General features: G+C 42.7%; 1 protein-coding gene and 1 non-coding gene across 4 annotated transcripts in view; both read right to left on the reverse strand.

The window, feature by feature from the left end:
• Positions 1–18,467, reverse strand: part of Zzef1 (zinc finger ZZ-type and EF-hand domain containing 1) — a 130,897-nt gene that overhangs the window by 32,466 nt on the left and 79,964 nt on the right. For 2 of the 3 annotated variants that reach the window (XM_029484134.2, XM_021176147.3), the window contains exons 30-38: positions 18,148–18,312; positions 14,250–14,369; positions 13,567–13,728; positions 10,499–10,628; positions 8,194–8,332; positions 6,639–6,804; positions 5,650–5,912; positions 3,485–3,654; positions 1,396–1,546 (exon numbers count right to left, since the gene is read on the reverse strand). In XM_029484134.2, coding sequence (XP_029339994.1) covers positions 1,396–1,546; positions 3,485–3,654; positions 5,650–5,912; positions 6,639–6,804; positions 8,194–8,332; positions 10,499–10,628; positions 13,567–13,728; positions 14,250–14,369; positions 18,148–18,312 — 1,466 coding nt within the window. The remainder of the gene's footprint in view (positions 1–1,395; positions 1,547–3,484; positions 3,655–5,649; positions 5,913–6,638; positions 6,805–8,193; positions 8,333–10,498; positions 10,629–13,566; positions 13,729–14,249; positions 14,370–18,147; positions 18,313–18,467) is intronic. The other variant, XM_029484135.2, reaches the window with a different exon arrangement.
• On the reverse strand, positions 12,978–13,138 carry LOC115032626 (U1 spliceosomal RNA). Its single transcript, XR_003838263.1, has one exon. It is a non-coding gene; the product is annotated as a U1 spliceosomal RNA (small nuclear RNA).

The raw sequence follows: 18,467 nt of genomic DNA on the forward strand, positions 1-18,467 counted from the left end.
TGATCTGATGCCCTCTTCTGGTGCATCTGAAGACAGCTATAGTGTATTTAGATATAATAATAAATAAATCTTTTTTTAAAAAAAGAAATAAAGAAATTAAAAACAACAACAACAACAACAACAAAAACTGGGACTGAAGAGATGGCTCAGCAATTAAGAGCACTAACTGTTCTTCCAGAGGTCCTGAGTTCAATTCCCAGCAACCACATGGTGGCTCACAACCACCTGTAATGGGATCTGATGCTCCCTTCTGGTGTGTCTGAACATAGTGACAGTGTACTCACAAACATAAAATAAATAAATCCTAAAAAACAAAACAAAACCAGAAAAATAACAAACTCTATTGCTGAACACTTTTTATACAGTTGCCTTCTCAAAAACAACATTGCTATCTAGCATTTGATTACCCTTTAACATCCTGTGTTTGATGTTTATCATTCGCCCTTCTGATTTTTGCTTCTTTTGTGATATACCTCAAGTATCTAACAATGTCCCAGAACATAGGGTACTTGACAGACACTTGTGGCCTATGAACCAGAATGCTGGTCTTCAGGAGAATCTGACGCTGGTAGACTTTGAGGACCTGGCATGGTGTGTAGTGTCTACTGCTTCTGATAGCTGGCCTTGAAGATGATGCAGAATATACTCACTTTTACTTCTATTGTAGAACATCCAATGGAATAGATCTGATTCCCTGGGATCGTTGAAGCACCTCCTCCCACAGAGCACTACTGCCCTAACCTCTAAAACTACAGCTCTGATCCAGCTACTGCCATCATCTTGCAGACTGAGGCCTGAATGTCACGCGCACGCAGCAGAGTGCCATAGGAGCTCTTCAGTATCATCTTCCAGAGCTCTGCTCTGCCCCTGCACACCTGGTATGTGGATCTCGTTACTTCTGGAACCTACAAAGAGGCCTATTCTGCCTAGATGTCAGTCCCTACTGCATATCTTGGCACATTCAAGGTCCCTAATATCTCTCCCTTTACATGGCCTTTTACAAATACAATCTGCTCTGGATCCCAATCAGGACTAACACTTGTCACCCTTCTTCTGGGTTCAGAATCACAGACCACCTCAAAGGATAGTTATTTGTACCTCTGTCTGAAACCTTCCTGGATTGTGAGTTCCAGGAGGATAGAGACCATGTGTCTCTCTGCCTGTGTTGGTAGATTTCATCCGGGGATATAGGATGGTACTCAACAAAGAGAAGGTACTTGCTTGGTAAATCATAGATAAGTAAAAATGAAGGATAGATGATGCAAAGTTACCAACCACAGCTGAACAGATGGAGAAACTTTAGTTGCTGGACAATTTCAATTGTAAGCAACAGTGCAGGTATGATAATGCGTGAACTCGCAGAGGAAGGAGGGAGAGTTAATAACCAACCCTGACCTGGAAGTCCTGGAGGCACATGTGCACTGGCACGTGCATCTGAAACTTGGGTCTGGCATGAAGGGTCCTTCATTATGGAGAGATCTTCGCCTGCCCTTTTCTTCTGCTTATAATCCAAGGGTCTTACTTCCTTATCTGCAGCTCTCTTTCCCTAGAAACAGAGTGGTAAATGTAAAAGAATACAACAAAAATGCACTCCATATAAATTTTGTCATTAGCTAGTCTCTCAGGCACTAAGAATCTTCTGATTACTCATATCTTAGAGTAAACCACTCCTCTAAAGTGATGCTCCCTGCATCAGTTCCCTTGACGTGCTGACAGAGCTGCTAGGTCACATAAACATGGCTCATTCCAAGTCTCATTCTGGGAAAATTACTAAGTTGTTGCCCTCCTTTAGTCAATACAATGATCATTTTCATATATTTTCTTTTGGTGGAAAAAATAAACACAGGCTGGGCGATACCTAACAGTAAAGTGCTTACCATGTAAGTATGAGGACCTAAATGTGGATATGTAGCAACCATGAAACAAGTTGGCAGTGGTGGGGAGTGCTTGTAATCCTAGAGTGGGAGGAGGCAGGGACAGGAGGATCCCTGGAGCTTTCTGGCCAGCCAGTGTTACTGAACTGGTGTTTCAAGTTCAATGAGAGAACCTGCCTTGAAACAATAAGGAGGAGCTTGACAGAGGAAGACACCTGATGGTGACTGTTGGCTTCCACACACATGCACATGCAAATGTACACATGCATACAGCATACACACTCAGAAAAAGCAAACCCATCTTTACTTACAATAAGAAAAGTATTATGTCTGCTATTATCTTTATTGCTATTATAAAGATAAGGCAACATCAAATCTACACATAATATTATTCCTATTGCCACAGATGCAGGTACTTTATTGATGTAGAAATGAACATTCTAAGGATATAGGACAGAACTGTGACCTCAGTGGGTAAGAGGCCTTGGTATACAAACACGACGATGGGTCAGATCCCAGCACTCATATAAAGGCTGAACATAGTCACAGATTGTTATGTCTGCAATGGCTATGAGGGAGGGAGGCAAGAGGATTGATGGAGCTTGTTGATCATATTAGTTCCAGATTCAGTGAAAAGCCCCATCTCAAGGAATATAACAGAGAATAATAAAGCAGGATACCCAATGTCCACTTCTGACATGGAACTTACTGTGTGCTATGTTCTACGCACTTTACATGTTTCTTCCAAGTGTGGCAGTACATAACTCCTATAATCACCCTGCATTATAGGTACTGTTATTATCACTCTCTTTTATAGAATGTACCTGCACCCACATACACACACATGCACGTATAAGAGACTGAGACACACACATGCATGTACACACACACACACACAGAGAAAGAGAGAGAGAGAGAGAGAGAGAGAGAGAGAGAGAGAGAGAGAGAGAGAGAGAGAACACAAAGCCAAGTAGAAGGAGTTGCTGCCGCTGGCCAAACATGGGGACATCTGAGCATCGAAATAAATAGAAGTAAAAGATTTGGATTTTAGTGGGCACAGGCGAGGACTGCTGTCCCTCCTGACTGGATAGACTGACTGCTTTCCACTTTGTGCAAGATAGTCTGTGGCAGGTTAACATGTTGTGTGCCAAAGGTGTTGGTAGGCCACAGCTGAGAGACAAGCAGCTTGAGATTCTCCTGACCTGCTGCTACCTTGATGAGGCTTCAGTAGAAATACCAGTGGCCTCTGAAGCAGAGGTGGGGATACTTACAGCATGGGCTCAAGCTCTAAAAGCAAGCTCCCAGAAAAATCATCTTTTATTTATTTAATTACTTAATCTTATTTTAAATTCACAAAAGTATCTTTATGTGTGTGTTACCAACACAGATTGTTCTTGGACCTATAAAGTTTTTTCTGTCTATAGACCTACCTATCAACTATGGTGTCTACCCATTAAAACAGTTAACTTCTGGTGTCATCTACCTGTTGACCAAAGCTGCATAATCTATGCTCTCTCTTAATGCCCCTGCTGTGCATCCTTGTGTGACTGGCTCTGTGTGCGAGTGAGTGCAGCTGTGACCACGTGGTAGACACGTTCCTTGTAACTTACGTTGCAGGGGACAAACAGGCCTGCATCTGCCCGCTCCTCGAAGAGTTGGGCTGCTTTCTTCTCTAGCTGCTCCTCTGATGCCTGGAAGGACTCTGTGACTGGCAGGGCTTGGTTTTCTGAGGTAGAGTCACCATCTGGCAATACACCAAGAAGAGCCAGAGCTTTAAGACCTGGGATGGGGAAAAAAAGAAAATGGTTAAATGTTCCCAACAAGGGATATCTCTGGCAAGTGCCACAAAACATTTGACCACTGTGCAGAAACAGATGGCTGAGGGGTTACACAAACCACACAGCAGCACACCTGACACTCGACAGCCATTCCACTCTTGATCCCAAGTAGGGACAGACAGCAAGGGGAAACTGCACTTGAAGTCAATGAAACACTGAAGACACAACAGGCAACAGGATTGTTTTCAAAGTTACAAACATATTTTTGTGATAGTGTCAAGCAAGTAAGGTTTTTTTTTTTTTTTTTTTTGAGACAAGGTCGCACTATGAACTGTGGTCTTGCCTGAAACCTGTTATAGATCAGGGTGGGCTTGAATTTAGAATGCTGCATGAGTGCAAGACTTAAAGCAGGTGTTGGGAACAAAATAAAGGGGGGTCCTGGGGAGACCCTGGGGAAAAGTCAGGGAGGAAAAGGGGCCTAACATCCAGCCAGATTTCCTGTGCTCTGGGCAGGTGGACGCAGGCGTTGGGTGAGCATAAGCCTCTGACCCACGCTGCAGGGGGTGGAGAAGGGGCAGCCCCCGACCTGGGATCCCCCAGGAGCTACCTTGCTAGCACCCCAGGGTTGCAGGAGAGAGGGAAGAGGGAAAAAGTTCCCAACACTGACCAGAGTGCACAGTGGAACTTGAAGGAGCAGAGACTCTATGGTTTAAGAGCTTTATTATAGAAATGCAGGGGGAAAGAGAGAAGGGAGAGAGAAAGAAAGAGAAAGTAGAAGAGGAGAGGAGAGGACAAAGAGAAAGGGAAGAGGAGAGAGAAGTGAGAGGTGAGAGGACAAAGGAGTGAGAGAGCAAGGTGGGGGCTGAGCACCCCTTTTTATGGTCTTCACTAGGTAACAGGTTTCAGGCAAGACCACAGTTCATAGTGCAACCTTGTCTCAAAAAAAAAAAAAAAAAAAACAAACAAAAAAAAACAAACCTTACTTGCTTGACACTATCACAAAAATATGTTTGTAACTTTGAAAACAATCCTGTTGCCTGTTGTGTCTTCAGTGTTTCATTGACTTCAAGTGTGGTTTCCCCTTGCTAGGTCTTTGCTAGGTAACTGGGGAGGAGTCTAGCCTGAAGGTCAGAAGCTTGGGCCATTGCTTACGTGACTACTGACCATGCTTCTCTTGTGGGGGCTGTGGAGGGTGGTACCTTAGGCAGGGGCCAGAGTTCCAGGAGCACGAGGGAACTCCTACCATGTCATGTAGGTGAATTATGACCACTGGGGTTCAGACCTCAGCTTGACTGGAGACCAGCCTGCAATTCCCCACAGACAGGCACTATGCCTGGCTGGTAATAGATTTTTAAATCCTCTCTGGAAGATAGAGACATCACCAACTTTCTCCCTAAGATAAGTCTGATCCCTTGATGTCAATTAGGATGGGGAGTCTACCATTCAAGAGAAACTTAAAGTTTAACACTTATATTACTTTCTTACTAATACCCTCAGGGAAGTCAGAATCACCTCCTTATTTTGTTATTTTGAGAAAGAGCCACACCTAGCATCCTGGGATTCAGAACTGGAATTCAGGTGTGCATGATCAAACCCAGAAACACCATTTTATTTGTAAGCAGCTCTTGTCTAGAATACAAGTACACATGGATTTGTACTTCAGGTTGTTTTTGTTTTTGGTTTTGTTTTGAAGCATAGATTCCTGAGCAAAGTGAGAGATTCAAACACTATAGATTCATGGACTTACAGAGTTTTCTAGAGTTTTGATTATTAATACTGAATTACTTTAATACTGAATACTAATACTGAATACTGAAGTACTTTAACTATTACTTTATGCCAACAGCTCTCTAATGAGAAATGGGAGCTTAAGTTCCAGGCTAGGCTGAATCCTCTTGTGAATGACCTCTGAGTCAAGCATAGTCTTTTACAGCTGCCTGGGTCTTCTTTGCCTCCAACAGCTGGCAGAGGCTGGGCCAGGGGTAAGGAATAGTCACCTTTGCCCTGGTGGGCCTTCATCAGACAGTCCCCAACCAGCTGCATGCACTGGCTCCGCAGGGTGGCAGCATTGGTGTGGGCCTGGGGGTCCAGCTGCTCCCCATCCACCTGCTCTGTACTGGTCAGGTGGGCACTATACAGAGCCAGGGCAGCAAAGAGCAGCCAGGAGTAGTTGTGGATATAGGGCTGGATGAGCCTCTGCCGGTCACTGATGCGGATGGTCACCATTGGATGGGCTGTGATGCTGTGAGTTGGCAAATGGCTGCAAAGATATGATAGAACAGTATCAACTCTTGGCCCAGAGAAATGAACTAGCACAAATACTCGGTATATCACACTAGCATGTCACAACCTAATGCCTGCACATGAAAACCACGCCGAGGAAGAGAGTTCTGAAAGTGTGCTAGCTGCATGCTGGTAATGCAAAGTGATGCCCATCATTTTAAAAGATGAAGTACAAGGAATAGGAAAGAAATGACTTAAGTTTGAAATGTGCTTTAAATACTTTAGGGTAAAAGAATGAAGTAAGCACACATGACACCATCTCCCTGACTGGTGAATCCAAGGACACAGGGTGCACTGGACCACACTCTTCTTCTGAATATGTTAACATTTTTACAGTAGAAACCTTTCTTTAGTAAGTAAGGGGTCACAAGATAGCCTGGCAAGTAAAGGCATTTACCATACCTGGTGACCATAATCCCCAGAACCCACAGAAAGGAGAAGAGAGAAATCACTCCACAAAGCTGTCTTCTGACCTATCCATGTGCACACACATGTGTATGCACATGCCTTCCCCCTCCCCAATAACAATAAAAGGTTTAAAGTTCAGAAAGCTAGGAGTACAGCCCAGGTGTAGAGAGCTTGGCTAGCATTTGCAATGTCTTGGGTTCAATCCCTAGCACCACAGAAAAAGCAAGACGACTCCCTTTTAAGTGAAGACATCTATCCCAAAAGGTTATGGTGGCAGCAGGGGAATCTGACATACCCATAGGAGTATTTCTTTGCTGTGTAGCATCCATAGCAAAGATCAAAGTCATCACATACATTGCAATTCATTCTCCGGCCTATGATCAAACCCTGGCAGTGGTCACAGGTAAATTCCATGTTGACCATTTCATGATCATCTCCATGGCCCTCGGGCTTCACTCCACCTGGAAAAAAACCCAGCAATGTGAGTTGGATCAGGCAGAGGGTGCCCTCCAAGTGCTAGGAAACTGATCCCAGCACCACAGCCAAATCTCATTTACTACTCCAGAGGGGTAAAGGGCAGGGGCTCCTTTGAAGACCAGAATGCTTCTGTGGGCATGAGCACATCAATGATATTCTCAGTATACACCTCTTGGGCAATGGTCTAGCTGACTGATCCTGATTCTACAGTGTCACAGCCATGTCAAACACATGCCAAATTCCTACCATGACTGCTAGTTAGGATAAATAGGCCCATGTTACTTTGTGAGCTGTCTCCCACACTCCACCTCTGACAGAGGTTACACACCTACTGGTGTAGTCCTAAGGAATAGTGAGGAGTGATCACATTTCTGTTCTTACTTTCTCATTGCAGAAATATAGGTGAAAACAGACTTCAGAATCCAAGACTCAGAGAGTAAGAGAATGAGACGCTCTAAGTCCCTGCTCAGTACTCTTCACAGGTGGCCACTTCTGTTCTCAGTGCTGTAAACCTGATGTATGTCCAAATACCCTTGTGACTAGAGTCTCTTAAAAGAGAATGAAACAGTCTTTCCTGAGCATAACTTTGATCAAACTAACATCATAGTTATAAGCCTTTTCTGCTGTCTTCAGACTATTCAAATTCCTTAGCCTAGCATCTCAGGGTTCCACAACTTGAACCCTATACAAAGGTATCTATCTAAACTCACTAAAAGCACTTATTTCTCTGGCCCCAAGCTTGCTCTGCTCTGATGGTAACGCTATCTTCAGAGTTTTGTTATGTCACCCAGTTTGAACTTCCTTCAAAGACCAATTCTTATCCTATCTCCTCCACAAGGCTTCCTGGTAGGGTGCAACTATATTTCCAAAATTTCCTAGAAATAGTCTGCACTGCTCACTTATAACAGCATATGCATTCATTATGTTTGGTCTCTCTGTTAGACTGTGTTTCCAGGACAGGAACTGTGTCTTTACTGCTGGATTTTAAATATACAAAGCCCTCCAGTGCTCACTACTGCAGATGAGCTCAGCCCTAGCACCCATGAGTCGAGTATATTAAAAATATTTCAAGTTTATTTTGCTTGTATGTTTATTTTACTATTGGAAACACTGCATGATTCAGAAGCAAACTTTCTTAGAAACTTATCTAAGCATTATTAAATGATCCTGAGAGTTTATCAAGTGCCTCCTGAGCAGGACAGGAGATGGAAGAATGTCAGATAAAAGCAGTGGAGGTCATCATTGAGTTGAGGGAGATGACTCAAGTTTGCCAATGAACCAGAGACTCTACATAGCACAGTGAGTCTTAAAGATGGCAAAATCATAGAAAGAAAAATAACTTCCTCGTAGGCATGAGATCCACTGAAGTTTACCAAGGAAGCAAGTCTTGCAGAGGTCCATGTCACTGCACTGTAGACACCGGTAGCGATGCCAGGGGGCAATCTCATCACACCCATCACAAGAGATATCCACATTTAACAGGTCACAGTATCGAGCAATAAACATGTGCATCTGTAAGGTGAAATAAACACAATTAGCCAACAGACTTACTATTGTGGCCACTGTGAACTAATCAATTTATTCATTCAGTAGATACCTAAGATCTCCCAAGTTTTGCACCACTTGCTAGGATTTGAGGCTGGTTAACCAAGTTCCCATTTGGGAAATCCCTCAAACAAACAGAGGATGAATCATACAGTGTGAGGAATACTTTGACAGGCAAATTCTACAGGGTTAGTGAACATGGAGGACACTAGCAAAGGTATTGATTGGGAAGGTCAAAAAGGTTCTCTATGGATGGCAACTCCTCAGATAAAATCAAGAACAAACAGATGGTAGTTGGGTGGAGATAAAGGTGACAGGCACATCAGACAGAAGGAGCAGCTTTGCTCCTTCAAAAAGGGAGCACGACATGGGTTGGGAATGTAGCTGACTGTGTGGGAATGAGCACCTGTCTAAGCAGGTACAAGGCACTGAAAAAAGAAAGAAGAAACAAGACAAGGTCTTTGTGTTTGCTTGTTTGCCTTTTAAAGAGATGTATTTTTATTTCTTTTTATTTATGGGCATGTCTGTGTGTCTGTGCATGTGTATGTATGCCTGAAGAAACTTACTTAGAAACAGTTTCTTAGAGATAGAGTTACAGACAGTTGTAGGAACCAAACTCGGGTCTTCTGGAAGAGCAGCAAGTGCTCTTAACCACTAAACCACTTCTCTAGCTCCAGGGCTTTTGAAATTGACAATTATCTAGAATGCATACTAGAGCACATACATAGGGGGAATCACCAGGAGAAGTTAGAAAAGTACAATCCAAGGAACCTAAAATGCTAGAGTCTAAAAACAGAGTTTTTAAACGGAAAGGTAATGGCAATAGATTTGGTCATTCTGAAGGTTCCTCTGGTTACATAGCAAAAAATGGATTGGTCGGAGCAAGACAAGGGTGGGGAAGCTGACTATGATGCAGCTGCTCAAGTAGTTCCATGGCAGTAATAAGGGCAGGGACTGTGCTGTGAACAGGGTTGGGAAAGCAGGCAGATTAAGAAGTATTAAGGAGGCAGAGTGAAAAGACCTGGTAACCAAATTACTAGAGATGGTTAAGAATAGCATCTAGATGTTTGGCTTGTGTACTTGTTAGACAATGGCAGTACTAACAAGCGTATTGAAAGAGGTCTACTGATTCTGAACATTAAAATAGCATGGTAGTGCTTCCCCATGACTCTAGCATTCAGGAGACTGGGGCAGGAGGATCAAAAGCTTTGGGCCAGTCTGGACCCCTCTATAAAAAAACAGATAATACTCTGGCTTCTCCTCAGATAAATCCTTCATCTTTAACTAGCCATTTACACAATTAGTAGATGTTCTACTAGCCAGCTAACTAATTACCTGTCTGGGAGCAAACAGTAAGGGACTGTTATATCAACAAGCTATTGGATTACTAGAAAGTATTTGGTGGTTATAAGGCAGTTTATTTTAGGGTCTGCATATGAGAAAACTAAGTCAGAAAGTCACTGTTTGGTAGTAGATGGTATGTTGTAGGAGAGGAATCTGCCAGATCACCTGAGCACTACAGGATGTTCTCATTCAGATGTTAACTTACAAGAGAAAAGTCTCAAGTCCCAGTTGGTATGCTTCTCTTAAGCACCACAGGTACCATAATGAACAGAATGACTGGCAAACAGAAGATGCGTAAGAAGGGGAAAATTAGTGGCTTCAAGGCAGCAGATGTCTGACATATGGAAACATATGTCCAGTACTGACAGACAGGAAACCTCACAAATAGATGGATAGGCTACCTAAGTTGATTCTTCTACTGTGTGGGTCATTTAATGCTCATATGATAAACAGAGAGCTGCTTCTAAGTTCACCTGATTGGCAACCTTGTAATTGGAATTATGCTTGCCTATAGAAAAATGGTATGTCAGCCCAGAACTTGAGAGTCCAACTGCTTCAGTAATTCCTTTTCTCACTAAATTAATACACTGGTATCTGATGATGTACACGAGTCTTACGGGACAGTCTGCTGTGAACCTAGTTCTATGGAAGTGAGCAACTTATGGATCTCATCGGGAAGACGACCAGACAGACATTCCTGGAGCCCTCTTGGGAGACAACCTCTAAGCACACCCCGGCACATCCAAATCCTAGCAAGTCACCCAGATTGCTCTAGCTGATAGGTCTTACTTTCCTCTGCTTCTCTGGATCCTCTTGGGCTATTTTTTCATACCAGGCCTCAAACATGCCATCCTGACACTCATCCATCCACTCTGAGTTCTGCTTGGCATCAGCGAGTTCATCTTCTTCACTCCACTGGCTGAAAGAAGGATGTGATGAGAGAGAAGCATGCTTCTTACAACACCCAAGGACGTGCTAGTTAGCAGATGCTGTGTCCCATAACTTTGATGGGGCATTTTGAAATGATGGGAATTGCTTTTTAAAGCCTCAGAGTTTATCAGCTATCTGATGGATTTACACTCAGAAAATAGAAAAGGCTCTTTTTCTGAAGCAGACTATACTGAGTAGGGCAAACTTATCATGTGCCAGGTACTGGAGTCAAATATGATGAGTTTAAAAAGTTCAGCCAGTCAGGCTGTGGTGGCATGTGTCTTTAATCTCAGCACTCAGGAGGCAGAGGCAGGAGGATCTCAGAGTTCAAGGCAGATTAGTGTACCTCCATAGTCCCAGGACAGCCAGGGCTACTCAGAAACCCTGTCTCAAAAAACCAAAAACCAAAACAAAAAACAACAACAACAACAAAACCAACAAAAAACAAATAAAGTTCATCCATGAACAGTGGCACATACTCAGGAGGCAGAGACAAATGGGTCTCTGTGAGTTAGATGCCAATTTGGACTCTATGGTGAGTTGTAATCTAGCAAAGGCTATACAGTGAAGCCCTGTCTCAACACCAATAACAGGAATAACAACAACAACAATAATAATAGCAACTAATAATAATAATAACAATAACAATAAAGTTCCGGTTGAGAATGTAGCCTGGTGGGCTTCATCTCCAGCATGTCATAAAAACATCAACAAGCCTATAATCCTAGGCAGAAAGATCAGAAGTTCGAGACAATTCTTGGCTATATAGAATATCTGAGGTCAGCCTGAACCAATCACAACTTTGTCTAAAATAAATTCAGTATGGACAGAGTTCGAATACCCTAATGCAATCTGCATGAGGAAAGGATCAGGAGATCCTGTGACTTCAGCTCTCCCAACTAATTGCTATACAACCTTCACACATTATAGTCAATAAATCTGAAGCATCAGTGGTCTCCACATACATGGGCTCCATATCTTTGGATCAGCCAATATCACAGCAAAGTTATCTTTAAAAAATTGTTTCTGGGGCTGACTCAGAGGTCAAGAGCACTTGCTGTTCTTCCAGAGGACTGGAGTGCAGTTCCCATGTCAGCAGTTCACAGCTGCTTTTTATTCATATTCCAGGGGGATCTGACACCTCTAGTCTCTGCGGACACCTACACTCACATGTCCACATAAACACACACACAGACACGTAATTAAAAATAAAATACATCTTCATGAAAGCTGTCTGTATTGAACATGTCTGGTTGTTTTTGTCATCAATCCATAAAGAACACAACATAAGAGCTGCCTATCAAGCACTCCCAGTAACTCATACATAAGGCATCATAAAGTTATCTGGAGATGATTCAATGTATACAAGAGGGTGTGTGTGTGTATGGTATTGAGGACCTGAAGTATCTCATTTGTATTGGTGAGGCCTTGGAACCAATCCACCAAAGGACAGGAACACAGGGACTATACCTAGTCCTGCTCCTGATTTTTCATTTCAAATCAAAGGTTTTAGGTGGATAATTTCATCAGCTCTTCTCTTGTAAAGTTATAAATTTCCATAGTTACAGTTTACAGTTTGCTTCAGCAATGAAAATTAAACATGGGCTGGAGAAACAGTTCAATGGTTTAAGAATAATTGCTGTTCTTCAAGGGGATCAAGTTCAGTTACCAACACCCACATTAGGTGGCTCACAATCACTATTTTAGCTCCGGGAAATTGGACATCCTCTTCTGGATTCTGATGGCACCCACATATAGAAATATCTGTGTGACACTCACACAGAGAAATATACATATAAATAAAGATAATAAATCCTTAAACATTTAAATACGCTGCCACAGACAAGGCTTAAAACACTGGGATGACAGACAGCTAAAGAACCAGCTGTAACCAGTGCTGTGTCTTCCTTGTCTGCCCTCTGATGGAAGGTCAAGTGGTAGAGACAGCTTTTTCTGCCGAGCTACCTTGATGGCCCAAGGGAAGAGCTTTAATTGACCCCCTCTTCCCAGAACATCTCTTCTGACAGTGAGTGCTGTCACATTCACTTACGTCCCAATTCTCCTCTTAACGCCTACTTGTCTGTTCTTCTCTCCTCTCCACACAAGAGTAATGGATGGTAAGTGAGCTTGAGCAGGGTCAAAAATGGAATGAAGAACCTCTTGTGAAGCCTGCATCTACTCAGAGGCATATAATACCTCCCTTTTCTTAAGCCTCAGTCTCTCAATACCTGTGTTTAAATCTATATTAAAATATTGTCTCAACAAACTCTCAACTTCATTTTATAGCAGAACTAAAAATCATTTACAAACAGATTTTGCATACCATTTTCTTTTAATGTAAAGGAGAGTGTAAACACAGTCTTTCACTATCACAAATTCTACAGTCAATTTTCCTATGTTTGGGGAAATAGCAGAGGTCAGCACATCCCAAGGGTCATAGTTAAACCTCACCCTGGGAAAATCACTTTCTTGATTTTATCTCCCCAGCCAGATAAGTATTGTATACTGTTTTTTTATTATAACCTAAATTTTTACAATGCTCAGGACACTACAGTGGCTAACAGCATACACAGGTGTAAAAAAAAAAAAAAAAAAGGATTCTCCAATTCTGCAGGCTACTAGGACCCCCCCCCACACACACACAAAATGAAGATAATCCTCATTTTCCAAATTCAAAACACTATGGCTCTCAATTTACCCAATCCCACTGTGTACCAGGTACTGTCCTAGACTCTCAGAATGGAACGTATGCATTCCCCACAAGTTTCAGAGGTAGCTCTAAAGATGAAGAAATAGAGGCATGGGAAGTTTATATAATTTGGGAGGTTGTCTAGTTCTCCTGTGACAAAGCCAGGATCTTTTACAGACTAGCTGCAGAGCCCATTGTTTGCCCCAACTCTAGGAATGGCAGGCAGAGCCGTGCTTACCTGATCACACTGTCATGGACACTGATGTTTTCTTGGGACATGTTCATGAGGAGATCTGGTAACTGAATGTCAACAAAGAAGGCAAGATCACTGGGTTCCCAGCCCATATCCAAAAGATGAAGCAGGGCTGTCTGAACACAAGATAAAGCAGGGAGCAGAGACCTAAAGAGACCACACAGGTGACAGTTATCTAAGCTGCATACTGACAACAGGACAGTGTAAGTTGGCAGCCTGTTTTGGTACTAATTTGTAAGGGAGGATTCAGCATAAACATCCTTCAAATCTTAAAAAACAAACAAAAACCAAGAACAACTCTGAAAGATGGAAAGTGAGTCTGACACCAGGGGCATCTGACAGTGAAGGAAGAGGCAGCAAGGTCGACTGCTGATGACGGCAATATTAGAATCACTCCCAAATTAGCCAAGGTTATGCAGTTACAGAAGAGCCATTTGATTTAAGGTTTATGTCTGAATGACTTACTATAGAGGAGACAAGAATCTGCTTTATACTCAAGTTTTAATCTGCACGTAATATATCAGACACTGAAGACAACAGGCTATCAGTGAATTACTTGTGCTTAATCTTGTGGGTTTTTTTTTTATTTTCAACTTCAAATATATATTTCATTTATAATTAGAAAAAAGATACATTTTTTCTCAAGAAATATAAAGGTAATCCAGTACCTGTCATTTATGCTACTAAATCCTTTGACTGCTTTGACCAAAAACAGAACAAGTTGATAGTAAGTGTCTCGGATTTCTTTGTGTAGATCAGCACCACAGCCTTCCAAGTGTCCAAAATAACTAGAAACAGAAGAAACCATCAGCTGCAACTTATTGATCTCTATTTCTTACACAAAACAACCAAAAAGCAGCCAGATAAACGACTTGGAGGAAAACAGGGACAGTGACATTCAAGTCCAGTTGGGTTGAGAGAACAGTCCAGCAGAAGTACAGAGTTGACAACTACTCAGCTGTCAATCAAACAAAGCACCCACCCCTCCTCCATGAGCGAGCCATGCTATGTACGTTACACACCTTCCATACGTCACCTCAGCTAACCTTCTCCAAACCAACATGGCCCCCAAACTGTTCTTTCTCTATTGATGACTTTAGTATTAAACTTTTCTTTTTACTTTTTTTTTGAGGTGTGTGTGTGTGTGTGTGTGTGTGTGTCAGAGGTGTCCTCTGGATAGTCCTGGAACTCTCTGTCCTAGAATTCATAGAGATCCAGCTGCTGCATTCCAAGTGCTCAGTTCCCTGGCTTTTCACACCTTGATTCTTGGCACCTAAGTGACTTCAACATCCATGGGAATGATGCCTCCATTTCTTCTTCTCTCTATCCTTTATCCTCTTCATTGCCAAGGATTTTCACTTCAGTTTCCTTAAATAAGCCAGTTTGACGGTCCTTCCTTAACCGTAGCCATGTGCAGACTGCCTTCCAAATAAGCTACTCTATCCACACTCTTCTCTCCTGCCCTGCTGTGAACTTCCATCAGCCTCTCTCAGTCCTCCCGAGCCCAGCCCAGTGAGCCACCAGCTACTCCCAGCATATTCCGTCTGCTCTCTTCTCAGCTTGGATTCCACAGCCCACCACCATATCGCCATGTTAGAAACCACCAGCTTCCTGGCCCCTTTCCCTTCTATGAGGAATTCCTCTTGCATAAGGAACCTTATTATTCCAAAACAGATGAATGTAGGTGGAAGCAACATCACACAATCACACTGACTAATGCCACTTTACATTTGTAACTATCAGATTTTCTTCTTTCTCTTTAAAAATACTATTTGTTAGGCTGGGCAGCATAGCACACACCTTTAATTCCAGCCATCTAGAGACAGAGGTAAGAGGATCTTGTGAGTTCAAGGCTAGCCTGGTCTACATAGCAATTGCCAGGACAGCTAGGACTAAAGAAAGACTATGTCTCAAAAAATATGCATTTTTAATTTTATGTTTATGAATATTTTACCTATATATATTCATGTGTAACATGTGTGTACCTGGTGCTCACAGAGGTCAGAAGAGAGTACTGGATCCCCTGGAACTAGAGTTACAGACATGAGCTACCATGTGGGTGCTGGAAGGTGAACAAACAAGAACTCCTAATGTACAAGCCAACATCCCATATCCCCCCACCCCCTTCTTTTTTGAGACAAAGTCTAACATAGTCTCCAGGTTCACCTTGAACTTACTATGTTGCCCATGCTGGTCCTGAGCTCAAAAAAATTCTCCTACTTTTGCCTCCTGAGTACTAGGAACATAGGAGACACTATCATACTCAGCTCATAAACATAATTCTTTAAAAAGCATTTGATATTGTCAAGCTACTTAGCAGTCTGGGTTTCTCTATTTTCATCTCTATTTAAAGCCTTCCTGCCTTACCTTAAATGGTTACTAGCTTCTTCTCTACCTCATTTCATTGAGGAATCCCTCACCTTTGTAACACTCCATTAGTCAGGCAACTTTTATCTGCACTGGACTGCTGGACTGTCCCGCTTTTTCCTGCTAACCCTGACCGTGGCTGACTCATCTCCACCAGCACTGTGTACTGGTATCTCCTCACCTGCAGGTGTAGGCCTCACAGCAAAGAATGGGCTTGGCAGGAGCAAGGCTCCATCCGCTCAGTAGCCAACACTGCAAACAATACAACCTCCAGCTGGCTACATCTTGTCTTCTTTCTAGTGTTCTCTTTCTACTTTACTATCTCATCGTCTTTCTTGCAACCAGGCTTCAGGCCACAATTTACCAATGCTGTCACCATTCAGATCCATTGCTTCAATCTCAAGTTCTTGTATCAGCATCCAATTCAACTGACAATTCTTAAGGTTGAAGACAATCTTCTCTTGGCTTTAATGATATCACCACCCACAGGTTATCAACCTACTGCAAGGGTCACTCTCTCTACCTTAATGGTCTTAGTGACTCCTCTTTTTCTTGACTTTTAAATAAAGGCAGGCTTGAAGGGTCACTGCCTGCTCATGTTTCATCTGGTACACAGCTTTAAATCTCATCCATATGCTGAGGATAAGCAAACTCCATCTCCAGGCCTGACCTTGCAGGACTTTAGAGTCTGATCCTTATCTTCTCATTGTTGAATACCAAAGAAGCAGTTACAGCAGGGAATGGAGAGATGGCTCCATATGTTCACTGGGCATGGTGGCACACATCTTTAATCCTAGCACTAAGGAGACAGAGACAGTTGGATCTCTGAGTTTGAGGCTAGCCTGATCTACAGAGCAAGTTCCAGGACAGACAGGGCTACACGGAGAAATCCTGTCTCAAAAAACAAAAGCAAAACATAATAATAAAACATGCTCTTCTAGAGAACACAGATTCAATTTACAGCACCCACATGGAGTCTTTCTCTAGTTCTAGGGGTCTTTTCCCAGGAGATCTGATTCTGACCTCTACAGGCATCAGATATGGAAATGGAGGTTGGAATGGGGGCAGGGCAGGGGGTGGCACATGAACATACATGAAACACTCATACACATAAAATTAAAAAAAAAAAAAAAAAGAGTTCAAACATATGGCCAGAACAAAATTTAAATTTTGTCCCCATCTGTGTTTTTCACATTCCTCCTCTCAGCAAAATGTGACACCATCCAACATAGCTGCTCCAACTAAAACCCTGAGTTCTTTCCCCATGTTTCCAATATCTTTCATTCATCTTCTGAATGTCTTTCCTTTTTCTCTATCTCTTAAGCTTCTGCCTGGTCCAAGCCATCTCTCTTGCCTCTATTTCACCAACCTCCTAACACTTTTCTGATTTTCCCTCTTTCCCACAGAGTAGCCAGAGGTATCTTTTATGAACTTAAACCCACTGCGTTCCTCTTTCTAGGCTTCAAAATCTCCCAGTGTTTCCCACCTGCAACTCAGTATAGCATGAAACACCTTGGGTGGTAGGGTCCTGCCTCGCTGCTTTGGCTCCCCACCCCCTACTCACACAGTCCTGCTCCTTTGCTCTGTCCCATGGCCTGATTCCCCAGCAGCAGGAGTTCCTTCTGCTCTTGGCACTCCTGACTAATCTCAGCAGGCCATCCATCTCTTAGTGTACATGCCATTTCCTTCATCTACTTTCCTTGTCCACCTAACCTGTGTCATTGTATGGAATCACCCCATGCTCTATCACTGTCAGAGACTTGTTGATTTTGAATGCCACTTACTCTTCAAGAGAATATGAGACTCCATTAGAAAGAAGCCTTGTTTGTCTTGTCACTTTTGTATATATAATGCTTAGAAAGGTGGCTGGCATAGCAGAAAAAAAATGTTTGTTGAGTTAAGGTTAGAAGCACCTTGAAAGGTCATAGTCATTACTGTTAAGTGAGCAGTACACTTAGCACTCAGCTTCTAGAAACCTTACGTCAGTGTAGGTACATGAGAGACACATAGAGTAATAATCACATTCCTCATTTTTACAGGAAGATATAACCCATTTTTTGAAATGAGAGAACAAATTAACAAAAAACATAAATTTGCATTATATACGGCAATTTCGGAGTTATCAATATAGATGCCAACTAAGATTTCTGTAAAATGGCCTCTGTTTGACTTTCTGTCACATCTGTCATTTGTACTTACTTTGTAAAATCTTTCTGGCAGGTCAGAAGTTCCAGGAGGAAAAGTATATACGGTGGGTGGAAGCAGTGAGGCTGCCCAAGGGATTCTGTGCAATACTGAATTATCCTCAGGACTTCAAGTATGCTCTGCGCTTGGGCTTTCCGCAAAGAAAGAACCTTCACAACACTGGAGACAGAGTTCAAGTCAGGAAGGCCCAGAACACAACCCCCTCCACACCCTCTGAAGCCACATGAACAGAAGCGAGTCCTGTGGTGAGGACAAGGACTGTCCTGTGAATGCTCCCTGTGGTTAGCACTTGAAGCACACAAATCAGTGCGCAC

This window comes from Mus caroli, unplaced genomic scaffold (genome assembly GCF_978045245.1).
Source record: "Mus caroli unplaced genomic scaffold, Mus_caroli_1 scaffold_13, whole genome shotgun sequence".
NCBI classification, from domain to species: domain Eukaryota; kingdom Metazoa; phylum Chordata; class Mammalia; order Rodentia; family Muridae; genus Mus; species Mus caroli.